Source organism: Mus pahari, chromosome 20 (assembly GCF_900095145.1).
Source record: "Mus pahari chromosome 20, PAHARI_EIJ_v1.1, whole genome shotgun sequence".
Classification (NCBI taxonomy): domain Eukaryota; kingdom Metazoa; phylum Chordata; class Mammalia; order Rodentia; family Muridae; genus Mus; species Mus pahari.
The window spans coordinates 40,114,446-40,141,768 of record NC_034609.1 but is presented as its reverse complement, the minus strand read 5'-3'; the positions used below and the strand labels follow the sequence as shown (position 1 = coordinate 40,141,768).

Below are 27,323 nucleotides of genomic sequence, written 5' to 3'. Positions count from 1 at the left end.
GCATGCAGGATGGCGCATGCGCGGAGAGTCTGCGCTTGCTCGTACTCCTAAGGGAGCTTCGGGCTCCGTGTCGGTGACTTCTCTTTCTGTGCTTCTTGTAGGGGCTGAGCGACGGTGAGTGTCGGGTGTCCTTCAGCCTCCGGGCGTCTGGTTGCCTGTGGCTGGAGGAAGCGGCTCTTTAGCTTCCCACACCGCGCTAGGTGCACCCATGTCCCTGCCCTTGGACCTTTACTAGGAACACTCTCCCGGTGAGCTGCGGGCATGAGCTGTCACACTGCTGAGATCTGCCCGCCGCTCGCTGGCATTGCGACCTTGGGCGCGCGCCTGGTCGAGTGCGCGTACCCTGCCGCAAAACTTTGGAGACGCGTGACACCGAGGGCGCAGTGAGCTAACTGTTCTGGCTGTTTACTAATCTAGGGAGCTGCCGTCAAAAGTTCCTTTACTGAAAAGTCACTGGACTGGCTGGTGATGTGGGTATCTGTAAAGATCCCCGACGGGGACACTTGACAAGGAAGGTAATGCTTAGGGTCCATTAGATGGGCTTCGAGGACGACTGTGAGTGTTTTCACAATAGATGTATTAAAAGCCTCTGTTAAAACTTCGCGAAATCAAACAAACCCCCAGGCAAGGAGCGTATGGTGGTTCGCAAGGTCACCCTCAGCTACATAGGGAATTTGAAGTCAGGCTGGAATACATGAGACCCTGTGTCAGTAACAAAACCCACTTTAAATGTATGCAACTTTGCACTGGCAAAGGGATTCTCTTGATATCTTTTCTGTCTTGGACATTTAGGCCTTGGTATTTGGTTGATTGAAGTGAAAATAAGCCTCTTCATTTTCAGTGTTTATTGTCAACATTCAGCAGACATTTCTTTCTTTCTTTCTTTCTTTTTTTCTTTAAAATTCCCCTGGTATTAGCAGACTACTTACCTGCCTACCTGGTATTAGTAAGAGACTGTGCCCGAATGATGCAGAGACCTATTCTTTTGAGAAGCAGTTAGGTGGAATTCAAAAGTGGTAAGAAATGTGACTGTTATCTTTTTTAAGGTGATAGTTGAGAAATGATTGTGTGTGTGTGTGTGTGTGTGTGTGTCAGGAGATGCTCACTGGAGTTAGTTTTCTCCTTCCACCATGTGTGTTTTGAAGACTGAATTCAAGTCCTCATGCACTTGCTGGCCTTAGTGTGTTTGTATGTGTCTGTTTGGGGATTGGGGCTGACCTCAGTCCAGTCAAGCCTCATGCTCTCTCTCTCTCTGCCTTATGGATTTGAGACCTGGTTTCTCCTAAACTGTGGTAGCTTGCTGTTTTTGCTAGGTTGGCTAGCCATGAGAACCTTCTTGGGGTCTGCCTGACCTGGTCTCAATAAGGGTTGCAGACACCCAAGGCACAGCGAGAGGTTTACCCATCAAACATCTCCCCAGCTCCTCCTTGCTTATTTTAAACTATTAGAAATGGCAACTGTAGTGTATGTTTCTTTCTTGGGCAGCCGAGTAGCAAAATCTCTCTAAAAGAAACACAGATGGCGTTAAAATATAGAGCTGTCACCGAGATTATAATACCCTCTGTTATCAGCACGATTTCCTCATACTAGGATCTCGCTATTTAAAAATGTGCTTCCCGATCCAGGTGTGGTGGCACACGCCTTTAATCCCAGCACTCGGGAGGCAGAGGCAGGCGGATTTCTGAGTTCGAGGCCAGCCTGGTCTAGAGTGAGTTCCAGGACAGCCAGAGCTATACAGAGAAACCCTGTCTTGAAAAACAAAAACAAAAAAACAAAAAACAAACAAACAAAAAAAGTGCTTCCTGGTGCTAAAGCAAGGAATTTGTTCAATTAGGTCGAGTGTTTAGGACTTAGGTTAAATAGAGTTCTTCTTGCCAAGAGTGGAAGAAAACAAACTTAACATTTTATTCTTTGAAACAGTCATCCAGGATAAGCAATGAGAAAAGCCCATTTTTGTTTCTCAGTTAAAAATAAAATGCAAACAATTTTTCTTCTTTTCTGGCTAGCACTGTAGTAATAAACAAAGTTTAAAAACTTTTCTCATGATGGGAAGAAAATACATGTAATTATGCGTGTTTATGTTTGTCTATGATACACATATATAGATTATTGGCCAAATGCTTTCTCAAGTACAGATACTTATTAACTTGTGGTAGGATTATGTCCAGATAAGTGCACTGTAAATTTAAAACTTCATTTAAAGGGCATGGTAAAGCATTGCAATGGCTGATGCTTGATTAGCACTACACATGGCCCTTGGTTTGACCCTCAGCTCTGAAGAAACAATGTATTTGGTATACCTAATGGACTGAACACCATATCTTTCCCTGGTTTATGTCACCATGCCCAGAATATTTAAGGTGGAGCAGAATCTTCTAACATAAACCCTCTATTTAAATAAAATAGTACATATATTATGATACATAGATATGCATTTTTCCAGATGTGAAAAGAATGTGGAAACAGAAAACACTGTGCTTCAAAGAATAATAGCCACCTCGTGTGCTGTAGCGCATACATTTCTCTACGTTGTGTGAGTCAAGAGCCAGGACTGGCCACCACTACCCAGCGCCGTGAGAAAGCATTGGCCTGCATTGCTAGTTTATGAAAAGCTTAAGATATGAACAACAGGTCCTAAATGCATTTCATCTTTCTATGATAATGAAACCGAGAAATTATAAGGTGGGCCATCAGAAGTTGGAGACCATATGTCTGCTTTGCTAATTAAATAGCTCAGAACATCTTAAGTTTGTATTTGACCTATAAAGGAACAAATTTGAGGACTGCTTGATCAAAATGTACAAAAATATTTTGACAAGTACATTTCTGAAGTGAAATAGTCAAGTTATTTTCTAGGTGGCAAATCTGTATTTTCAGAAAATACAAGTGAGATGAAAACAAATTCAGCTACATTCTACATTCTGCTACATTAATGTACACGGTAGATGCTGGCGCTTACCACCATAACAGTGGCTGATGGTATCAAACTTCATGCTTCTGAGGCACATATTTGGGTCATTGAAAAAACCTGTAGGGCTCACGAGATGGCTCAGTGGTTAAGAACACTGACAGCTCTTCCAGAGGTCTTGAGTTCAATTCCCAGCAACCACATGGTGGCTCACAACCATCTGCAATGGAGTCTGATTCCTTCTTCTGGAGTACATGGAAACAGAACACTCATACATAAAGTAAATAATAAAATAATATAACCTGTAGTCAGTGCAGAGCAAACAAAATCTGAACTTGGATGCGTTTGCATTTTCCATTTCAAATACTTAACTGGGTGGAACAGGTTGATTATGGTCTCTAGCTGTGGTATAGGTGTATATTTGGTAGTTTCTGAAGGTAGTGGTTAAAATTGCAACTTAAGGTAGTGGCATTGCTTTAGTCCTTGGGAATTATTTATATAAGCTTTCTTTGGTATTTGTTGGAATTGAAGTGGGCAGTTTGTGAATTTCAGAAATAAATACATATTTCTCAGATTTTTTAAATAAAAAATTGAAGTATAATGTGCATACCAAATTTGCCTACTGAAGTGAGTTTAGTGATTTTAGTCCATTTGTAGAATTGTGCAGCCATTACCAGGACCTAGTTTTAGAACATTTTAATCAGTTTAAGAAGTTTGTTTATGTCTATTTACACACCAACCCTTATTTTCACCTTTATTCCTAATCAACTAGTGGCTTGGTGACTGTTTCTGTGAACACGAATGTGACCTTTTGTAAACATTGTCTCAATGCGTAGTCTCTGGTGTCCACTCTCCTCCAGGACAGGGCTTTTCATCAGGATTAGAGCACGAAGCTCGTGAGTATCTAGTATACAGTTAGGCCACGTTGGTTTATATGTTCACCTGGTTAATTAGATACTGGGCGGCTTTACATTCCCAGCCACAACTCTGAAGATAATGCTCCCAGCCAGAGCCCTCTAATCCCAGCCTTTGGAGGCTGAGGCCTGCAGATCTCTCAGATCAAGGCCAGTCTGGTCTACATTGTGAGTTCCAGACCAGCCAGGGCTGCCTGGTAAGACCCTATGTTAAAAAAAAAAAAGTAGTAATAAAAGGATAATGTTCCTGCATATGTTCACATAGGGCTTAGTGTGAGGTTAGGCTTTCCCTTCTCAGGTAGATGCCCAGGCATGCAGCCGCCACTGAGCTGCAGAAGTGCGTCCTGCTTTATCTAGATCATCTCTCCTCCCCCTAACCCTGCTTGGCATGGTCTGGCTTCTGACACAAAGGTAGTTCACCTTAGAGTGCTGCAGAAACTGCCATAGAGACCCGCTGCTGGATGTTGCCTTGGTCCTCTCCCCGGCTGAAGGCGTGGTATCTTGATGGCAGGCCGCAGCGCCTGGCCATAGCTCCCAGTCAGCCTCAGGGACACAAGGGAAAGCTTTACATTATCTGTGTTGCCTGTGCTTTTGGATATTGTGGTTTTGGATCCCATCATGTCTACAAAATGCCCTTCTGTGGTGTTCTGCTCCTTGTGTGAAGAAAAGGAGGAAGGATTACTCTACAGTTGAAACTCAAAATAATTGCCCAGCATGAAGGTGGCCAGCCAGTGATGGTCATCCCCGGGAGTCAGGAGTTTCCCAGTCCACAGTCTCAGCCATCTTGCAGGATGATGGGGTGTAAAATCATCAGTGTTCGTTGTTAAGTCCCCTGTTGTCACTAAGAGATCTGGACCGATCAACGATACAGAAAAATGACTTGTGGGCTGGACAGAAGAACATGTGTAGAGACACCTGCCACTCAGCCTGCTCAGGAGCCAGGCTGCGCCTTCCAACATGCTCAGTGAGTGCACTGATCCTACATATACACAGATGTTTACGGCAGGACATGGGCGAGTCCTGAGCTTCCAAAAGCATCGCAGTTTTCATACTGTTAAGTTCCGTGGTGGGGCAATAGCTGCTGATAGTGACTGCTGAAGCTTTTAAGGAAGCGTTGCATAGGGTAATTGTGAATTAGAAATACTCGCCAGAACAGATATTTAATGTTGATGAAACCAGCTTGTTCTGGAAACGAATCCCAGAGCGTGCATCTGCTCACCGGAGTGCAGGATAATCCTGGGATTCAAAGACCAGGTATCTATTGCCACAGCAAGAAAGCAGATGGCATCAGCTGTGTCGGAGGATTGCTTCCTGAACTGTTTTATTCTACAAGCCAGAGATATCATAGGCAAAGCAGCATCCCATTCACGATCCTTCTGATCCCAGACGATGCTCCCGACATCGATGACACGTGCTTGACATGTGTCCTGATGTGAAAGTCTTGTGCCTGCCACTGAACACCATCATGCTGTTCCCACCAGTGGACCAGGGTGCGATAGCTACTTTTGAAGCACACAGTTCATACCAGGCATTTGCCCAGGCTGAGGAAGACCTGGAGTTTTTCTAAATACCCCTAGGGTTTTGGAAGGGTATCGCTATCCAGTGTGCTATCAGGAATATTGCTGCTGCGTGGGGGGAAGTCACCCTGCATTGCGTGAACTGCCTCTGGAAGAGCGTTCTGAAGATGTGTGTGAGTGCACTGAAAGGCTTTGACGACGATGCAGTTGATATTGTCAGTAACAAGACGTTAGCTCTAGGGAAACTGCTGGAATTGGACATTATTGAGGATAGATTGTCAGGACAAAGAGCTGATGGACCTGCAGGAAGAAGGAAGGAAAGCAGTTGAAGCAGAGGAAGAAGTTATCATGCCTAAGGCACCAAAAAAAGTTCACAGCCAGGAAACTGGCAGAAGCATCTGCTACTAGCCGGGTCATGCAGATGCTAGAAGACTTGGACAACCATCGTGAGAGATTTGTGAAGGCTGACAGGCTGATACAGGATGCTCTTGGGTGCTGTAGAGAAATGTATCACAAAACCCAGAAGGTGGGAATTCAAAATTTGGCATTTTCCTGGAAAATATGATGTTTACTAAACCAGCACATGTCATTACCTCTGCCTTTCACAGGCTTTTCTTAAGCCTCTTAATTCCATAGTTCAGTGCTGCAGACTCTCCTGCAGCTCAATGGGCTTGCATGTATATGTTAGTGGTAAGCATCCACAAAGCCTTTGTGTTTTCACTTTCAGTACAACATTCAGCGATATTTGAGGTAACCAGTACTGCTTTATAAAGTAGACTTAAGTTTTTACTTTTATTTAACTGTGCATATTCCTGTGTTGTGTGTATGTTTGAATGTAGGACCTGTGGAGTCCAGTGAAGACATCAGATCTTCTGGGACTGGACTTCCCAGGTGGTTGGGAACCACCTTATGTGGATGCTGGGAACTGAACCCAGGACCTCTGGAAGAGCATGGGCTCTTGTGCTGAGTATATTTTTATGGACTTCATAAACTTAACTATTCTTTTACTATTTGTAGAAGTATTTCTTCAGGTCTTTTGCCCCTCTAATGGATCTTACAAATCAGATTGTTTCACTGAATTGTAGATAATAGTCTACAAATCTCTTTGTGGTTTCTTTGTTTGAATAGATTGTAGTTTCTAGAGTAGTTTTAGGTTCGTAGTGAAACTGATCAGAAATTACAGAGATTCTGCCCGTACCCCATTTCTTCAACCTGTGCAGAGCTGTCAGAGTCTGGAAATTAGAGCTGTAAGTGAGTTATAGCTGATGACACTGTCACACTGTAAGTGTGCCCTAGCTGGTGGCATTGTTGCACTGTTAAGTGTGCTATAGCCAATGACACTGTTGCACTGTAAGTGTGCCCTAGCCGATGACACTGTCACACCATCACCACCTGTCTTAGGGTTTTAGTTCTGTAAACAGACACCATGACCAGGGCAACTCTTATAAGGTCAACATTTAACTGGGGCTGGCTTACAGGTTCAAAGGTTTGGTCCATTATCATCAAGGTGGGAATGTGGCAGCATCCAGGCAGGCATGGTGTTGGAAGAGCTGAGAGTTCTACATCTTCATCTGAAGGAACCTAGGAGAAGACTGGCTTCCAGGCAGCTAGGATGAGGGTATTAAAGCCCACGCCCACAGTGACACATCTACTCCAACAAGGCCACAACTCCTAGTAATGCCACTCCTTGGGCCAAGCATATACAAACCATCACACCACCCCAGTAGGGGAAAAAAAAATCTAGATTTAATGTTTTAAAATTATATTTATATATTTTTGTATGTTGCCACATCCAGGACAGTTCCAGGGACAGACCTGACTGGGGAGATGAGGGGATGAAGAAAAGACAGACAACACACAGACAGGAAAACTGGGTCGGGTGGTCTTGGCTCTTGGCTGGAGAAACAGCACCCTCCCCAACTCTGCTTGCTTATTGTGCAGAGTTGAACAGGGCGGTGGGGTTGTTGTCTACAGCCGAATCAAGGAGGACAGTGGGTTATTGCGTGCAGATAAGGAGACGGGGTTTATAGTAGACAGCTGGATCCAGGAGACAGGCTTAGCTGATTTCTGTAGGACCACTGTCTGTAGGGGAGGTGGGGTGGAGGAGAAAGCTGTGGTGAACATTTCTCCACACACTAGCAGTATCCACACACAGACAGGGGAAGGCTTTGCCATTTTCTCCATGGGTCTGAGGGTCTGGAGTCCTTGATACGGCTGTGACTATGTCAGCAGAACACATTTACCTGGGACTCAGCCCACTCAGGGTTTCCTCTGCTCACAACAGTGTGTGTATGTGTGTGGGCACATGCGTGCTGTGGTGCTTGCATGGCTTCTGAGAGTTAGTTCTTTGACCATGTGAGTCCGGGGGATTGAAACTTGGGTCATCAGGCTTGGCAGCAAGTGTTTTTATCTGCCGAGCCATCTTGCCAGCCGGGACTTTTTATTTTCTTAACTGGGTTCTCTACAGTGCAAAAGATTTTAATTTTGGTGAGATAATCAAAATCTTATCTCATGGATGACCCTTTGATTCATCTAAGAACTCTTTGCCCAATGAAATATCTTGCTTTTTGTTTTTTTCTTTCCCCTCTCTTCGTTGTAGTGAAATATGCTTAATGTAGAATGTGCCATCTTACTCATTTCCAGGACTGGTATTGACCAGGTGAATGGGGGCTTAGAGAGATGGCTCAGTGGTTAAGAGCACCGACTGCTCTTCCAGAGGTCCTGAGTTCAAATCCCAGCAACCACATGGTGGCTCACAACCATCTGTAGTGGGATCTGATGCCCTCTTCTGGTGTGCATGAAGACAGCTACAGTGTACTCATATAAATAAAAAACACAAACCAAAATCCAGGTGCATGTTGCACAGCGGCCACCAGCGTCTTTCATGGCGCCTTTCTGTGTGTGTCTGCAAAGGGACTGTCCCTTCCACAGCTCCCACATTCTCAGCCTAGCAGCTCCTGGCTTATGTTTGCATGTGGACGAAGGATTTCAGGTACTGCCATCGCCACTGTGGGGTGTGGTTTGGTTCTGTTTTGAGAATGTTTTCTTCAGCATTATATCCCCAACCCCATCCCTGTCGCAGCAGGTAGCGACATTCCTTGTAAGGCTCAATGGTAGTCCAGTGTCGTGGCCAAGGGAGAGCTTGCCTGTTTTTCTGGCTGGACATTTGGTTTTTGTTTTGCTCTTGGGAGTAACCTGCTGTGCATGTGGGTATCTCACGACCCTGCCTCTCTTCTTTGAAGGGTGTTTCTAAGTATGGAGCTACTAGGTCATATAATAATTATTTTAAATTTTCCCTTAAAACATTTATTTTCTGTGTATGAGGGATTTCCCTGCGTAAGGTTTGTGCAGAGCTTGCAGAGGACAGAAGGTGGCATTGGAACCCCCAGAACTAGTGTTAGGTGCTTGTGAGCTGCCCTATGGGTTCTGGGTCCTCTGCAAGAGCAGGTAAGTGAACTGCTAGCCTTTATCTCTCCGGTTTTGAGACAGTCCTGCTTTGTGGCATAGGCTCTCCTCAGATTTGTCATGAACTGTGTCAGACTGGCCTTAAGCTTGTTTCTCCTGCCTCTGCCTCCTGAGTGCTGAGGTGGCAGGCCTGGGCCCCTGTGGTGTAGTTGGAAAGGCTACATGACTCACTATACTCTCACGTGGCCGCACCATTTCACAGGACACCAGCGGTGCACAAGGCCTCCAGTCTCCCAGTTTCTTTGCAGCCCCTCCAATACTTGTACTGTCTTTTACTTTGAAAAGACTATTTAGCCTGGCAGTGGTGGCGCACGCCTTTAATCCCAGCACAGGGGACGCAGAGGCAAGTGGTCTCTGCAAGTTAGAGGCCAGCCTGGTCTACAGAGCAAGTCCAGAACAGCGGGGGCTGGTTACCCAGAGAACCCCTGTTTCAAAACAGGAAAGGAAAGACAAGACTATTAAGTGTGTGTGTGTCTGTATATCTGTGTGTATGTGCCTGTGTGTGTCTATGTGCACCATGTACATGCAGGTGCCCTTGGAGGACAGAAGAGGGTGCTGTAGTTATGGGGTTGGGAGCTGCCTGATGTGGGTGCTGGGAAGGAGCTCCAGTTCTGGAAGGACAGCGAGCTCTTACATCTCACCTCTGACTACTGAGCCATCTCACAGCACCCCTTCCTCCCCCACCCCTCAGCTTTCTGTTTTTGTTTGTTTGAGAAAGTCAGGGTTTCTCTGCAGCCCTGGCTTTCCTGGAATTTGCTGTGTAGACCGGGCTAGTTACAAATTCAGAGATCTGCCTGCCTCTGCCTTCCAAGTGTGGGGATTAAAGGCGTGCGCCATTATACTTGGCAACGGTAGCTTTCTTAATAGGTCTGAGGTAGTTCTTAATGTTTTCTTTTTTAGGAGCTTTTAAGATTAAAACAGTGAAGTGGTTCTTTTGGTCATGTTTCTGAATTAGAAAATGTGGATTAAAAAAATAGCAGAGTAATACTATTGTAGACACTTTAAAATAATTATTTTCTTAACCTTCGTCGCTAATTTTCTAATTTGTAGTTGACCCATTAAACCAATCCTGGGAGCTTGGATTTCTGTTTTCAGTACAGTAATTACTTTTGTGCATAGATCTGTTAAATTTGAAAACGACTTTCATTAGCTAAGTGTCTCGGCCAGACAAGAAAGCAGTCTGCATTAATTCACACTAATGTGAGACTGACTTATGGCCCTTTATACCTCTCTTAGAGGAATATACAATTTAAAAGAGGTAATAAGCCAATTCTCCTAATGATAAACTTTTACCTGAACAGAATGAATAGTAACCCAGCCTCAGGGTCTGAAAGGTCCTGAAAGTAATAGTAACCCAGCCTCAGGGTCTGAAAGGTCCTGAAAGTAATAGTAACCCAGCCNGGTCTGAAAGGTCCTGAAAGTAATAGTAACCCAGCCTCAGGGTCTGAAAGGTCCTGAAAGTAATAGTAACCCAGCCTCAGGGTCTGAAAGGTCCTTAAAGTAACAGTAACCCAGCCTCAGGGTCTGAAAGGTCCTTAAAGTAATAGTAACTCAGCCTCAGGGTCTGAAAGGTCCTTAAAGTTACAGTAACCCAACCTCAGGGTCTGAAAGGTCCTTAAAGTAATAGTAACCCAGCCTCAGGGTCTGAAAGGTCCTTAAAGTAATAGTAACCCAACCTCAGGGTCTGAAAGGTCCTTAAAGTAATAGTAACCCAACCTCAGGGGTCTGAAAGGTCCTTAAAGTAATAGTAAACCAACCTCAGGGTCTGAAAGGTCCTTAAAGTAATAGTAACCCAGCCTCAGGGTCTGAAAGGTCCTGAAAATAATAGTAACCCAGCCTCAGGGTCTGAAAGGTCCTTAAAGTAACAGTAACCCAACCTCAGGGGTCTGAAAGGTCCTTAAAGTAACAGTAACCCAACCTCAGGGTCTGAAAGGTCCTGAAAGTAACAGTAACCCAACCTCAGGGGTCTGAAAGGTCCTTAAAGTAACAGTAACCCAACCTCAGGGGTCTGAAAGGTCCTTAAAGCAACAGTAACCCAACCTCAGGGTCTGAAAGGTCCTTAAAGTAACAGTAACCCAACCTCAGGGGTCTGAAAGGTCCTTAAAGTAACAGTAACCCAACCTCAGGGGTCTGAAAGGTCCTTAAAGTAATAGTAACCCAGCCTCAGGGGTCTGAAAGGTCCTTAAAATAATAGTAACCCAGCCTCAGGGTCTGAAAGGTCCTTAAAGCCCAGCTGTTGAGTAGGCAAGAGCTCCTGCCAGCCTGACCGCTCTTCCATCACGGCTGGTCACACCTAGCACTTTCTTCTGATAAAGGCCATTGCTCTCTCTTGAAATTACAAGTGTGTTCTTACTACTCAATGCACTCTGTGTCCGCAGGTCTGCACCTACTCGTCCTCCTAACGATGCATCCTGACTTGTCTCCACACTTGCACACTGAAGAATGCAACGCCCTGATTAACTTGCTTAAGGAATGTCACAAAAATGTAAGAATCCAGAAGAGTGACCACAAGGCACAAATGGAACTTAGGTAGAGGACTGATGAAACGTGTTCTCCGTTAGTGCAAGGGGACAGTGGCAGGGCATGTGTGACAAGTGTGAGTGAGCAGTGTGTGGTTCCACGTTCTTTATGACTGGCAAGGTAGGGAGTCTGTGTGGTCCTGCGCAGAAGCTGCAGTGCGTGTCCTCACATGTCCTAGTGAAGGATGCTGGCATCATTAAGGATTGCCCCTTGGTAGTCACCTTTATGGAAGAGTGTGTTAACTACCTGCAGCTTTTGGATGGCCAGATTTGATGGGTTTGCTTAAGTCTTGGTGAAATGGAAAGTAGAAAATGAGGCCCATGGGCACGTGGGACTGCTGCAAATCAAGTTAATGTTTTTGTAGCTGTTGAATACTTGGTTTGTTATTACAGTTCTATGAAGCATTAGTGATTTTTCTTTAGTTTTGTGCTTCCGTTTACCTCTTTATGCTATAAACTGTAGATACATCACACTTAGTAATAGTGACTTCCACTTGGGTGAATGAAAGTAGGACCAAAGAATGGTAATAAGGAACGTGTGCAGCCTTGGCAGATGAATTTTACTAGGTCACAGAATACTGTTGATACAACACACTTTGGGTAGACAGTTCACACACTCTGTGTGTGTGTGTGTGTGTGTGTGTGTGTGTGTATGTGTGTGTGTGTATGTATGTATGTATATGGATTAAGAATACGTGCTCTTATGCAGGATCCTGGTGACTCACGCCTTTCATCCTAGCACTTGGGAGGCAGAGGCAAGTGGATCTCTGGTGTCCAGGCCAGCCTGATGTACAGACTGAGTTCCAAGACAGCCAGGGTTACACAGAGAAACCCTGTCTTGAAAAAGAAACAAAGAATTAGGCACTCTTGCATACATTGTACCTAACTGGAAAATGAGTCAAGTGATATAAGTAAAATACAGCTTCAGGGTTTTTAAAGTAAAACTGTAAAGTCTTGTTTTAAAAGGAGCCAATTGTGTGGGCTTAGTACAGGACATTTCCACGCTGTGTATAGTAAGCTGCAGACAAGGGCAGAGGGGAGCGAGAGCAGCAGCTCCACCTTGTTGCTGAGGGTCTTTAGGTATAGCTTCCAAACCCAGGGTTCTGTGTTTCCATTTGTATCCTCTACCTTAATGAATTAATGGTCAGGAGTTTCAGTCCTTGTTTTCAAACATTCTTTGTTGAGCTGGCAGGGTGGCCAGTAGGTAGCAGTGCCTGCTGCCAAGCCTGAAGACCCACATTTGACCCCAGAACCCACACGGTAGAAGGGGAGAACCAACTCGGGAAAGCTGTGCTTTTGAGATCCATGCCTGAGTGTGCACACAACATACACAAATGGAATTTTTAAATTGTTTTGTGTTACGTGTTATTTGCATATTAACATTTGGTCCCAGACTATTACAAATTTGAATCATTTTAGGCATTAGGTTCTGATTTTCATTTCTAAAAAGATTTCATACAGTAAGGGTAACATCTCAAATTCTAGAACCAAAAGGTAAACTTTGAAAATTAATATCAATACATACATAAACAATAGATGTATAGTTCTCAGTGTACTACAATTGAATGAGTTTGACCAGTATCCATGCCTCCACGTCATAGTCAACGCACACTGTCCCTCTCATGAGTGTCCTGCTGAGTGCGCAGTGTTCCTCACACTCTGCCCGGCCCTGGAGCTCACCACTACGTTTTGATCCATGTTGATGTGCTTTCCTGCTCAGGAGTACGCTGTAAATATCCCCTTCTGCATCCCTGTTGTGAGGTGGGTCCCTGCTTTTTCTGTCAGTGGCTCAGAGGCTCCTATTTCTGAGTAGTGCATTGTGTGAATGTCTACAGCCTATTTCCATACTGGTGGGCATTTGGCCCTTTTGGAGTTGTGCTGTTTTGAATAAAGCTGCTATAAATATTTGCTTACAAGCAGTTGTATGGACATCTTTTTATTTGTCTTGGGTGAATGCACCGGAATGGAATGACCAGATAGTGTGGTGTTTGTAAGAAACTGTCAGACACTTTTCCATTGTGTGCTGTGTAATGGTCTCAGCAGCACTTGCTGTAAAGGTTTTAATCTCAGCTTTAATGGTCGTGAGGATGTAGCACTGTCTTTTTTTGGTTTTAAGAATGTGTTTTTCTGATGGGTAATAATTTAAATTTTTTTCATGTGCACTTTGGCCATTTATCCAGTCTCTCCCTTACGTTGAAAAATTTGAGTTGCCTGAAATTTTTTTAAGTATATCACTTACACTTAAAGTATATAAGTTTGACATAAGTTGACACATAAGTTTGATAAGTGTGCCATTTTCTTTCATTTCTATAGTATTCTTAGTCTTTTCTTTTTGAATAGGGTCTTACCATGTAGCCCAGGCTGGCCATGAACTCACAGATTCATCTGCCTCTACCTCCCTAGTGCTGTGATTAAAGGCTTGTACTACCTACCACACATGTCCTTTCCCTCTCCCTCTCCCTCCCTCCCCCTCTCTTTTGCTCTCTCGTTCTCTCCCCTCCCTCCTTTCCTTCTTAAACATTTTAAAATTTTATTTTTATTTTTTGTGCATTGCTGTTTTGTGTGCATGTATGTCTTTGTGACAGTGTCAGAAGCCTGGAGTCACAGACAGTTGTGAGCTGCCATGTGGGTGCTGGGAATTGAACCCAGATCCTCTTGAAGAACAGCCAGTGCTCTTAACCACTGAGCCATCTCTCCAGCCCTCTATTTCTTTTCTTTTCTTTTTTTCTTTTTTTCAATTTTTATTAGGTATTCATTTATATTTCAAATGTTATCCCCAAAGTCCCCTATACTCCCCCCCCCCAGCCCTCTATTTCTTAAAGATATATTTCAGAGAGAAACTTGCAGTTTGTTAAGGTCATGTTTATCTTTTTTCTTTTATGGTTTGTCGTTTGTTTGTTTGTTTGTTTACTGTCCTAAGGATCTTTGCTTGTTTCCTGTAGTCACAAAGAGAATATTTTCCTGTGGATTATTTTTTTAAACTAGAATCATCTGGTTTTGCTTTCGTATGTAGGTCTCTGGTGGATGAAGTTAAGTTTCAGGTGTGGTATGAGGTGTGATTTTTGAAGTTCATTGTCCCGCTGATGGAGACTTACTTGTCCTGACACCATTTGTTGAGAAGACTGTCTTGCCTCTCCATCTCCAATGATGTCTGGTGGGTCAGGGGTTGAATGTCAAAAAAAAAAAAAAAAAAAAAAATGCGACACACAGAGTAAGAAACCATGTTTGTAGCCTGAATGTGAATGTGGGAAAGACTGGCCACGGGTCACTAGTCTAGAGTCTGTCTTAAGTGTTCCTTTCCTCCTTTCCATAGTTCTTTGACAGGAAGTCACTGTGCACATTGAAAGACTTGTGAATTAAGCTCTCCGTGATGGTGCAGTATCTATGTAGTTACTTAATTTTAGAGTCTGGGCAAAGACCTGTCTTAGTGATTTTCTGCTATCAGTGTGGACTCGTTCATATCAGGGTTATGATCTAATACAGGTTTTGTTGCCTGGGCCGTTTCATCTTTGGGCCCGGGGTGTCTTTCAGTGTGCTCTGTGGAGAAGCTAGTGGTACCTCAGGCCACACTCAGGAGATGCGCAAGAGGCAGAGGCAGGAAGAACAGGAGCTTAAGGCCAGCCCAGGTTACACCTTTAGCTGGGTGTGGTGGCCCATGCCTTTAATCCCTGGATGCAGAAGTGTGTCATGAGTAAAACCATGATTCTAACTTTATTCCAGATGAGTCATCTAGACACACCAGAGGGAAGGGTGATCCAAGTGAAGTTGAACACAGGCTAAGGGTGACGTTGCTATTGGTAGAGCGTGGCTCCAACAGTGGTAGAGTCAGCCGTTTGAGACGTGCCTTCCCTGTGCTCTGTGTGCCCCAGAGGTGAGTGGTTGGTGAGAGACTGCTCTCAGAATCTCGTCACACTAAAGCAGTATCACTGGGTCTGACACCCCTCGAGCTCACAGTAGAACTGAGCTTCAGGTCTGTAAGCAGGAACAGGCCATATGTGCACTTCTGTAGAATTTTGCTAAAGCTGCAACTCCTGCCGTTTCCAGCACCCTTGGAGAATACTGGGTGCGTACCACACACTGCCTTGGTAATTCAATTGACAAGATGGTAGACCAAGTCATCTAGCTTCTGTCCCCAGTTTGTGTAGCTGTTTTAGTCTCTGTTAGGGGACTGTGTCACTCTGGATGTCCCTTTCCATGAGGGACTGGCAGTGCTCTGTGGTCCTCCTCCTCCTCCTCACCAGTCAGCCCCTCTGTGTTTTCCTCCTTCCTCCCATGCTCTGTGTGCTCTTCCTGTGGTTCAGCAGCCACGGGTCGGTCGTCTCTGTAGCCGGCAGCATCCACAGGCTGCTTCTGATCTGCTGGCTGTCTTGCCTACGTTTGTCAGCAAGACTCGAACCATCTACACTTAAAATACAGAGAGTAAAGCAGCTGCTTCCCTTGAAGCCACGGCCCTGATGTATTTTTCTGGTTTAGAAAGGCAGTATTTCAGTAACAAGTCATTGCAGACACAAAGCCCAGGAAGGCGTCAAGGAAACGGGAACTCTTGTTCCTTTGCCACCAGAAAGGAAGTCACCAGAGGAGGCTTTACTCTCTTATTCTCTTGTCTTTGTGTTTCCCCTTTGGGGGAGGGGTGTGTGGAGGTGTCTTCCTACTAGTGTTTTAAAAGACTTACATCTTTCCCATCCTGAGAATACACAGAACTGCAGTGATCCCAGGCCTCGGAGCAGACTTGAAAGAGTGTGTGCTTTCTCCTCTCAGTTTCTGTAGCCAGCAAGGTCACTGCCAGCCAAGGTCACAACCAAGTGCATTTTTAAGCTCAGGGCATCTCCGGCCAGCATTTGCTCCATTCTTTAATCTTGATTATTTTTTTTTTAAGATTTATTTATTTACTTTATGTATATGAGTACACTGTAGCTGTACAGATGGTTGTGAGCCTTCATCTTGTGGTTGGGAATTGAATTTAGGACCCCTGCTCGCTCCGGTAGACCCTGCTTACTTCGGTCAGCCCCAGATTTATTTATTTACTATATTTATTTATTATATTCTCCAGCCCAGAGATTTATTTATTATTATAAATAAGTACACTGTTGCTGTCTTCAGATGCATCAGAAGAGGGTGTCAGATCTCATTATGGGTAGTTATAAGTCACCATGTGGTTGCTGGGATTTGAACTCAGGACCTTCAGAAGAGCAGTCAGTGCTTTTACCCACTGAGCCATCCCCTAACCTTGATTCTTTAACCTGGTTATTTACTCTCGACTGCTCTCCCTCGGTCAGTTTGGCTGTCTCACCTCTACTCTAACCCGTTTGTCGGCTCTACCTCCTGAGGGATTCTCTTGCCATTTTAGCAAATCTCTAGCTCAGACTTTTTTCCTAAATTCTATTTATCTCTGCTTTATATCAATTCCATGGACTTAGCTGTTCTGCAAGCAAACTTAAGTTGTCCAGACAGACTTAGCTCTTCTGAAGCCATCTCCCCTTTCTGTCTTAGTGACATCTACTTGTCAGAGCCAGACACTAGCCTTTAATTTCTTCTGCTCCACTTTTCACCAGCCTCTGCAGACGTCTGCTGTCACTCTTGTGGGGGTGGGGAGGGGTGAGAGTGGGCAGAACTGATAAAAGTACTTGGAGTTATTGGAAAAGAGTTTTCACGTATTTAAATTTATATCAGAGTTCTGTGTCTATTATTAAGTTCTTTGACGGTTTCATGCACGTGTACAGAGCTTTCTGTTTATTCTCATCATTCTCTCATCTCCTTCATCCTTCTGTCATCCCTCCTCTTGTCATCCCTCCATCCCTCTGTCATCCTTCCTCATATAGCCCTCTATCCCTCCATCATCTCTCCACTCATCTCCTCCATTCCTCCATCACCCCTCCTCCCTCCTCACCACTCCATCATCCCTCCTCTCATCTCCTCCATCCCTCCATCATCCCTCCTCCCTCTTCCCCAATCCCTCCACATCATGCCTCTCATCTCATCCATCCCTCATCATCCCTTCTCTCTCCTCCCCAATCCCTTCATTCCTCCTCTCATCTCCTCCATCATCCCTTCTCCCTCCTCACCACTCTATCATCCCTCCTCTCATCTCCACCCCTCATCATCCCTTCTCTCTCATTTCCACTCTCATTCACCACTCATCAACCCCTCCTCTCATTTCCTCCATCCCCTGTCATCCCTTCTGACTGTTTCCTTCCCCACATTCATGCCTTTTTGTTTTGTTTACCACTACTGAGCTTAACCAGAAGTGCCATGAGCATCTCCCAATGACAGATTTTTGCCCTTCCCTGGGTGTCCTTGGACTACAGTACTGTTATATGGAAGTGGTGAATTTTGTCCTTGTTCTGCACTGAAAGCAGAATCAAGGTCACTTCATTTACTGCTGACACCCCAGTGCCTGGTGCGCTGTTCTCCGTGTAAAAGGTGCTCAGATACTAACTCATAATGCACATCTAGTACTCGAATGTGCAGGGAACTCAGTCCACCGTGCTTTGTCCAGTTTCCCTTGGATATTTGAACTTCTTTAAGTGTCACTCTCATTTGGGCTTAGCTGACACGGAGGTGAAAGGACAAAAGTTAGCTTTTATCTTAGGTTTTAAAAAGAACACATGTATATGCAGGACAGCTGGAGCGCTGCTCAGTTGGTGAGTGCTAACTGCATGTGTGAGGGCTGAGTTCTGATGCAAGCACCAATGTATGAGCTGGGCACAGCAGTGTGGGCTGTAATTGGCCGGGGGAGGCACAGACAGTAGGAGCCCTGGTGCTTGCTAGCCAGCCAGTGTGGCTCAATTGGAAATCTCTAGGTGCAGGAGAGACCCTGACTCAAAAAATAAGGCTGGGAGAGATGGAAGAAAACACCAACATCGACCTCTGGTCCCTTCACACATGTACATACAACATCATAGTCACAGCTGTGCACATAAGTGGGTGGGTCTGTCTGTCTGTCTGATGTATGTATGTATGGGGGGGGGGCGAGTGCTGTAGGCACTGAGTACTATGCTGTGATTTCTAAAGTGCTGTCTTGTAGTTTTTTAGAAAGGGTGAACACGCCTTGTTCCTGTTCGTTTGCCATCACAGAAATCATTTAGGGAAAACACAGGAAGTGCTTGTTCTGGAAAGGCCAGTAGGTGACAGAGAGGAAATCCTGAACTGTTGGAAGTGTTTATTAAAACAACTCAGACCGTTTATTCAGTATGAACCTGACAAGTGCCTCTACAGCGGCCCTGAAGGAGAACAGAGAAATGTCACAAGGTGTTGCTTACTAATCATGTGTTGTCTGGTTCCCGCGAAAGCCATACTTAGGAAGAGGAGAAACCTGCCTATTACAGCCACAGGTTCAGCGTTTACAGCAGATCACGGTGCTGCCCAGCCCACCTTAAACCCTGTGACATGCAAGCTTTCCGTAGTGCCACCCTGGGCATCTGCCACACAGCAGCAGTAGTTTTGGTAGCAGGGCTGGAAACAGATGAGATTTTTAGTTTTGCTTTTCCTACAGACTTTGGACTTGAGACACATTTTTTTCTTTACATTTTTTTGAGGTTTGTTTATCTTTATTTTGAGGTTTATTTATGTATATGGGTGTTTTGCCTATATGTATATGTGTGTACTGTAGGCATGCAGTACCCGTGGAGGCCAGACAAGGGTGTCATATTCCCTGAAACTGGAGTTACAGCTCCTTAGTTGCCATGTGGGTGCTGGGAACAGAACTCGGGTCCTCTGTAAGAGCAGTGGCACTGGTAACCACTGTGCCATGACTTAGCCACAACGCGGGATTTCCTTACAAACTCGTGGCTTATTTATGTGACCTCTATAGACAATCAAATGATACTGTATATTATAATGTGTTTTGATGACCTTTGGGATAGAGGCATGTGAGACAGTGGTTTTGGCAGCAAGTGTATTATTAAATAACTTTTTAAAAAAGGTCTTTTAAGTTACACATACACACATATGTGGGCGTGTGCATGCACACATGCGTGAGTGCAGGTGCCCACAGGCAGGAGAGAGCATGGAATACTCTGGACCTGGGCCCAGTGTAGGTGCTGGGAATGGGATTTGGTCCTCCACTCTTAACCACAGAGTCGTCTTTTCAACCCCAATATAGCTTTTATAGACCAGTGTTTGCTAGTGAAGACAAAGTCAGTCTCTGCTCGAGTCACTGGGCCTGCACTTGAGCCACACCCCTGTAATAGGGATGTGCAGGGTGTAGTATTTAAGGAAATCAATGGTTTTAGGTGATTAAACTTTATGTCTTTTTAAAGTATTTGTATGTGTTTTTCTGTCAGAGCATTCGTGTATGGGTACCTTTGGAAGCCAGAGCCATTGGATTCCTGACCAAGCCAGCTCAGTCAGTCAGCTGGGTCTCTAGGGAGGGAGGGAGGATTGAAAAAGAAACACAGTTAGACAAAATGATAACCTGACTCAGGCCAGTGCTGAGGCTGAAGCAGCTTTAGTTTTCCCAGTCTGCTTTTATATCATCCTAGGTGTGACCAAAAACCATGGTCAGTTCTTAGATCACAGGCAAAGCAGTAAGCCAAGAGATCACACCAGACAGTCATTAAGTAAAGCAGTAAACAGAGCCCAGGGTCCCTGTTTCTGACATTCTTAGTTGAGCCCACTTCCTTTTCTGAGCCCAGTGACAAATGCCAAGTTCCTGGAAGCAGCACCAAAAGCTCCCAACAGATTCCTCTAGAGATGGGGGTCACAGGCTGTTGTGTGGGGTGCTAAGAACTGACCCGGGGTTCTGGAAGAGTAGCAAGTGCTCTTAACTGCTCTTCTCTCCTGCCCCGCGATTAAACTTTTCTACTCTTTCACTATGTAACGTTTTAATGGGTTAGGAGGCTATTTTGTGTTTTTAAACTAAGAAAAATGTGTATATTATGGTGTGTGTGTGTGTGTGTGTGTGTACGTGAGTGTGTAGGCCAGAGGTCAGTGTTGGATATCTTTTTCAATCACTGCAGTCTTGTTCTGAGGCAACTCTCTCACTGACTGTGGAGCTGGTGGATTCAGCTGGGTGGGCTGATCAGCGAGCCCTGGGGTCTTCCAACCTCTTTGTCTTCCAGGGGCTGCCTGCCTGGCTTTGATGTGGGTACTGGAGGTGTAGCTCTGGTCTTTGACTGTACTGGAATTACAAGATGACCCAACATGTCATCTCATCATTCAGATTTTTTTGGATTCTGTCCTGCAAACATTTTTAAAGGATGGGGTAGGCTTCCTTAGGGATCTTGTTGAACTGAATTACTTACTCACAGAGCAACACAGTGGATAACATCTCTACAGCAGCATCCTTTTGTGGTCTGTGTTTCAGAGACACTGGTGGATAGAGAACTGAACTATTTCCCCTTCTCTTCCCTCTAGCACAACATTCTGAAGTTTTTCGGTCATTGCAACGACCTCGATCGGGAAATGAGGAAGTGCTTGAAGAATGAGGTGAGCCCACTGTCCAGAGTTAAACAGCAGAGCATTCCTGGATATTCCGTTGTTGTCGTTGTCGTTGTTGTTAGGTTTCCTATACTTTTGGTCTATCAGCAAATCAACTTTACATGTATGACATTCTCTTTAATACCAGGAGGACTGAGTTGCTGTGGGAGCAGTTTTAGAATGTTGTCCTCTTTCTTCCATGGACACAAGGGGAGAAAGTACCTTTGCTTTCATTGAAAAATATCCAAGAAATCTAGCCTCTGGCATTAAGGAGATACTTTGGTGACATTGATGAACTTCTTTTCAGGTGACCAAGAGTCTTCAAGCCACAGTTTCCTTAAGTAAAGCGAGGGGGCTAACTTAGGCTTGTTCCATCTTTAGTGAGACGCTTAGAGTCTTTGTGCTGTCAACAGCAACAGGGATCTTGTGTGATCATGTGACACTGGTGTAGGCTGCACCATGGACCCGGACGTGGGCCAAGAGCTAAAGTACCAGGCATTGTCTCTTTCCAGGTACTACTAACTAAGCAGATTCACTTTAAACATTTGAAAATAAGGTACTTACATTTCTGTTTTATAGATCAGCTACATTATATCCAGAACCTTTTAAAGTAAATAATGGTTACATTTATCCTGTGTGGACTAAAAGATCCATTTTCCAATTTTAATTGTGTGTGTTTGAAGTGCCTCTCCACCTTTCATTAGTTTCAGTTATTATTTGAATAATTCTATACAGGGGTATGATCCATTTTTAAATAGCCCAGTCTGAGTTTTAAACTCTCAATTCTCCCGTCTCAGCTTGCTGAATGTTGGGGTAAAGGCATGTGCTGCCACACCCAGGGGCTGTATCCAGGGTGATTGTCTTTGTGATAACAAGTGTGTATGTTAGGATTTAGAGAAGATTCCTGAAAAGTGTTTTTCCGTCACATTCAGCGACTGGCTTGTGTGGCCACTAAACCTAGTGCTTTGTGATAAAATGCTTGCAGAAAACAAATCCTGTGCTATTCTGACACCTACATTTTTTGTTTCCATATATTCAATTTTATAGATTTCTGCTTATGTTTAGATGTATTGTCCCTGTGTAGTCGAGTAATTTTGTCATTGTTTCAATGACTAAAACCTCTGTGAATTCTTCGCAGCTGGTTCTGAGTGTTGTTAGTGATTCGTCAGTCGGCTGTCATAGCAACTTCTTGTCTGTATTTGTTTTCCTAAGATTTCCTGTTTCCTTCTGTCTCAGTTAGGGTTCCCATCGCTGTGATGAAACACCACGACAGAGCAACTTGGGGAGGAGAGGGTTTATTCGGCTTCCACTTCCACATCACAGTTCATCATCGAAAGAAGCCAGGACAGGAGCTGAAGTCAGGCAGGAACCTGGAGGCAGGGTCTGATGCAGAGGCCATGGAGAAGTGCTGCTTGCTGGCTTGCTCGGCCTTCTTTCTTATAGAAACCAAGGCCACCAGCCCAGGGGTGACACTACCCATAATGGGCTGGGCCCACCACCTCTAATCACTAATTAAGAAAAATTTTACAGGCTTGTCTGCATCTGATCTCATAGAGATTTTCTCAACTGATGCTCCCCTGTCTCTCATAACTCTAGCTTGTGTCAAGTTGACATAAACCTAGCCAGTATACCTCCCCTGTGTTTAAGGTTGTTTTGTTTCTGTAGCTTATGAAGGCTCGCTCTGATTTCTCCACTCCCAAGTCTGCTCTGCTCTTTTTAAATTTCCTATTCTTTTGGTATGTATGTATGTATGTTTGTATGTGTGTATTTTGGTTGCTTGTTTTTTTTTTTTTTTTCAAGACAGGGTTTCTCTGTGTAACCCTGGCTGTCCTAAAACTTGCTCTGTAGACCAAGCCGGCCTCTAGGTCAGATTCACCTAACCCTGCCTCCCATGTGTACATGTGTGTGGTATGTGCACACGCATAGACATGCTGCAGGTGGTGGACTCCCTGGAGCTGGAGCCGTGCCTCCCATGGGTGCTGGGGACTGAGATTGGATCCTCTGCAAGAGCTGCGCAGGCTCTGTACCATGAGCCGTCCTCAGCCCCAGTGTGTTGGAATATTCCACGCCACTTTAAGGGGTCTGCATGTGTCTGCCCCTCTCTGCTGCCTTCTCCTTTGCTGTAACTGCCCTTGCACACCCTGTGTCTAGTTCCTTCATCGTGGGGTTAGCTGTCCTCTGTAGTCTGTGCTGTTAGGTGATGTCTTTGTCAGTGACTTCACCGTCACTCTTTCCCTTGCGTTCAGGGCCATCCTGACTTCCTCCATCAGCACAGACTTCGCTCAGTGTGCTCTATGAGTCACTCTCACGCCTGCCACACATCACCTTTGACCCCTCCTCTCGTGGTTGTCATGGACCAACCAGGGTCAGATCTTCCTCCCTAGGGCACATCTCTCCGTGTTCTGGAGCAGAGTTTTACATTGTTTCTCCCAGGTAGTCCTTTGTTCTGTTTGGTCTTTGAGCCAGGGTCTCATATGGCCCACACCTTGGCCTCCCACCAGGGTCTCATACGGCCCACACCGCGGCCTCCCGCCAGGGTCTCACAGGGCCCACACCGTGGCCTCCCGAATCCACAGATTTGTTTGAAGAGCCCCTGTGCCTGTCCTTCCTCGCCTGTTCCCTGGTGTTGGTTTTGGTTTGTTTATTCTTTTGTTTTGTGTTTGTTTTTGTATTTTCGGAGACAGGATTTTGCTGTGTAGCCCAGGTTATCCTAGAACCCACAGCCCTCTATACTCAGAATTACCAATGTGATCCACCTAGGCTGGAGTAGCTTTTTGATGAAGAAAAACAGTTTGGAAACTGTTATTTAAGGCTGAGAACATGGCTCATCTGGTGAGGATGCTTGAGGCCAAGTGGACCACCTGAGCTCCGTCCCTGGGACAAACGCGGTGGGGGAGAGAAGTCCTAAAACACACAGACACAAAACAAATGTATATATGTATGTATTTGACACAGAGTCTCACCACGTAGCTCTTGCTGTCTTAGAATTCACTCTGTAGACCAGGCTGGTCTCCAACTCACGGGGGCCCACATGCTTCTGCCTCTCAAGTGCTGATGTGTGCCACTACAACTGACAACGTTTTAAAAACTGCCATTCAAAGATTTATACAGTTCCTCAATCAAAATCTTTAGTTTGAAATTGTATTGATTGAAACTTCGTAACTATTATGTGGCCTGGCTCTTTCTGTTTTGTCCCAGATGAATAGAAGAGTTCAAAAGTTGAAGATCTACATATTTTTTTTTCTTAGAAGTGGAGAAGGAAGTCCAGTCAAGTTCTTGGTGGGATGTTACTAGATCTTCTGTCTTTGTGTTCTTCCTCTCCATGTCTGTGGCCCCAATGATGTTCCATTGTTCACATAAGGTCACATTTTAATGTACTTTCTGTCTTGTCCCCTCCCTAGGGAAGAATAATTTATTTTTAAAATATGTTCATATTTATCTATTGATATGTATATTAAGACATTCTGTTTTGAATATAGGTTAATAAGCATTTAAGAAAACCTAAGTGCTCTTTTAACAGGAGTAGTAGGGGAGGGTTATGACTAAGGGCTGTTTACTCTTGATAATGTTTAGAGAAACACATCAGAAGTGGGCTCCTTCATCTGTCAGCCACTGGCTTGAATAGTTTGTTTAGTTCTTGTTCTGAACTTTTAATAAAGGTGTTGCTATTACAGTGGCCTGCGAGACAACCCAGTTTTCAGGGTCAGAAGAAGGGAGCCAAGCCCTCTAAATAATTGGAGAAACCAGTAATATTTGGGCTAGAAACAGGGAAAGAGGGCCATCATTGGCCATCAGTTACCTGAAGGTTACTTTAAAGTTGCTTAAAGCAAGAATAATAGAAGGCAGGAGGGGCGTTGACCGGAAAATACTGGTTCACTGCCACAACTTTGGATAAGCAGAGCCACCCAGCAGCTGAACAGGCTGCTCTCAAGGTAGATTAGACAGAGGAGCTGCTGGGACTAAATGGGGACAGAATGCATCTGTCCAAACGCCCCCTGACTTTGGGAGGCGCTCAATGTGGCTGTTGACCAGTCTTAAGCAAGTACCACACGTCCCTCGGGACCCCTGCCTCTGATCTCAGTGAGCAAGAGAGTAGAGTGTCCATTATAGCTTAGCTGATCCAGTGCTGCTGTGACCTGTCGTCTCTTCTCTCCCTCCTCCAGTACTCAGAGAAGAGGACCAGGAGCAGGGAGCATGGTGCCGCCATGCGACGGAGGCTTTCTGATCCTCCAGAGGAAGCTGGGAGATAGGCTCACTGGGGCCTCGGCTGGGAGACCCGAAGGTGGCCAGTGGCCGAAGAAAGTCCTTTCTTTTTGGCCTCTAGGACTCTTTGTATGAAAAGTTCTCTGAAGGACGGAACCATGGAGAAGCAGGAGAATGGCTTCTCAGTACCTGCTGAACTTCAGTGCCATGCCCCGTGCCTGGGAAAGTGTCCTCTGCTGCTGACTCTTTTCCTGCAATAAAGTCACTGGACAGCGTGGGCCTCCCTTTCTTTAACCCCCTTGGGACTGGAGCGGAAGTGGTACCTGTAGGTTCCTCTGTTTGAGAACATGGTGCTTGAAGGTTACACGGTGAAGGCACAAACTAACATGGGAATTCCAGGGACATTCCAGCAGAGTCAACTATACTGAAGTTCCCTGTTTTATTGTTTTAAAGAGTCATTTTCTGAAAGGTCAGATATTACTAGTTAGCTTTCATATTATGGATGGAAATTATTTGGAAAAAAAAAAAAAAGAACCTGTAGTGACCATGTACGTGTTCCTTACCATTCTTTAAGTAACACAGCGCAGCTATCACTTTACAGTCTATTAGGCATTAACTAAGCTAGAGCTAGTGTGGCCACAGGTGGAAGTGTGTAGGTTTTATGCAAATACTTTGCTTTTAAGGTTTAAGGATAGAAGATTCTAGAAGCAGCACTGCCTGAACCTCTGAGTGATGACTAATGATGTGGATAAGATTGAATCCAGCTAGGGCCCCATCGTTTGGTTAAATACCATGGGTACCAGTTAACTCCTGGGCTCTAGCCTAGAAGCCCAGTGCTCTTCTTGTGTTCACATCCCGCCCCCATCCCCACCTCACGAATACTACTCCCCGAGGTTTCTGAGACCTGTGACAGTTTGAAACCCAGCAGCTTCAGCTGCAGCCACAGCAGGGTGTCTTGGGCCTTCTCAGGAGCTGTAAGACAGACCAAGCTATAAGCTTTCCGTAGTGTTTGGTGTATATAATGTATGTATGAGACCCCATTGGTGTTTAATAAATGGTTTTCCTATTGCAGGAGAAGCTAATCAATTCAATTTGCAGAGTGGCTTAACAGGATAACAGCTGATGAAAGGAGCAGGGCCAGAACCAGAATTCTTGAAGTCCCTTCTGTGTCGGTCACTGTGAATACATTTTATACAGTCTATCAAAACAAGACATTTTACTAGTAGAATCTTGTAGCAAACCAATAAACTGGCTTAACCACAGTCAACTACCATTACAAAAGCCCCATGATTAGGGAGGTTTTAAAGAAGACACAGCGAGGAAATTTGTGCCCCGTGTCCGTGGAGTCATTACAGGAAGGCTATCTGGTGAAGGCGACTTTTGACAAGGTAAACTGGGACACCATCATGACACCAGCAGGGCATCAGTGTCACTGGGGGATGGACCTAATGGTGGAGGACGAAGGGCCAAGAAAGCTCTGAATTCTGTTTGTCTGCAGGGACTTGCAGAGAGAGTTGCAAGAGTGAGCTGTTTCAGTTTGTGTTTTAATGAGATCTTTTTATTATTATTATTATTATTATTATTATTATTATTATTATTATAGTTTCAGGAACAAAAAAAAAATCAATCCTCTTGCTCAAGGCAGCCAGAACAGCAAGGGAGAGTCCAATGGTGCTAATCAGGGAGCGCCTGCCCTGCTCCCAGGGTCCACCTAGTTAGAGGAAAATGGACATCAGAGGAGTGCTGGTGACTGGAGCTGACAGAACTTGCAGTTAGCACTAACTGTAACACCTGCTCACAGCCCCAGGGGTGTCCGGCTGCTCTCTCTCTCAGTTCTAAAAGGCTCCATGGGCCTTCTTGTTGAAGGCTGAGACATGCTAAGTATGTTGAGGTCTAGACCTGCCTGGGTTTGTGGCCGAGGAGCAAGGGCTCAGAGGCCCCTGGTCCTAAACCTAAACCCTAAGTCCTAAATGTAACGTGATCACATTAGATTACCAGCTCCAGCTCTGCGTAAGTCCTACAAGTGACCATGGGCTATCTCTAAGTTCATAAATTATGCCACTTCAGCCTCAGGCTCAACTGGTGAGGGTTTTGGTTTTCGCGGGGGAGGCATATGCATGTGTGTATGCACCTTGTGTGTAGCTACGCGTACATATGTGCATTTATGTGTATAGAGACCAGATGTTGGCAGAATCCAAAGCACCGAAGCCTGGGTGCTACGTCATGAGAAGAAAGAAGTAGGAGGGAGCTTTCTGTGTATGTGTCCATGTTCCCAGTGTCTTGTGCATGATAGGCAAGCACTATGATCCACCCCGTTTCCTCTCGGGCTGAGTTAGCATTCTTTCTCCCTAATGAGATTTGTCATCAGGAGCAGTTTGGT

At 44.9% G+C, this 27,323-nt stretch overlaps 1 protein-coding gene across 1 annotated transcript; it reads left to right on the top strand.

Annotated features, from left to right (window-relative positions):
* The first annotated feature begins 29 nt into the window (after positions 1 to 29).
* Positions 30 to 26,486, top strand: Cmc2 (C-X9-C motif containing 2). Its single transcript, XM_021220870.2, has 4 exons — positions 30 to 114; positions 11,183 to 11,289; positions 20,678 to 20,749; positions 24,904 to 26,486. The coding sequence occupies exons 2-4, from the start codon at positions 11,209 to 11,211 to the stop codon at positions 24,988 to 24,990; spliced, it is 240 nt and encodes a 79-aa protein (XP_021076529.1). The 5' UTR covers positions 30 to 114; positions 11,183 to 11,208; the 3' UTR covers positions 24,991 to 26,486.
* The last annotated feature ends 837 nt before the right edge of the window (positions 26,487 to 27,323 follow it).

Bases quoted from the DNA above. Each gene is read 5' to 3' on its own strand.
- Cmc2 (XM_021220870.2), top strand. From the start codon at position 11,209: ATGCATCCTGACTTGTCTCCACACTTGCACACTGAAGAATGCAACGCC. The intron at 11,290-20,677 runs GTAAGAATCCAG...TCTTCCCTCTAG, and splicing joins TTAAGGAATGTCACAAAAAT to CACAACATTCTGAAGTTTTT. The intron at 20,750-24,903 runs GTGAGCCCACTG...TCCCTCCTCCAG, and splicing joins GGAAGTGCTTGAAGAATGAG to TACTCAGAGAAGAGGACCAG.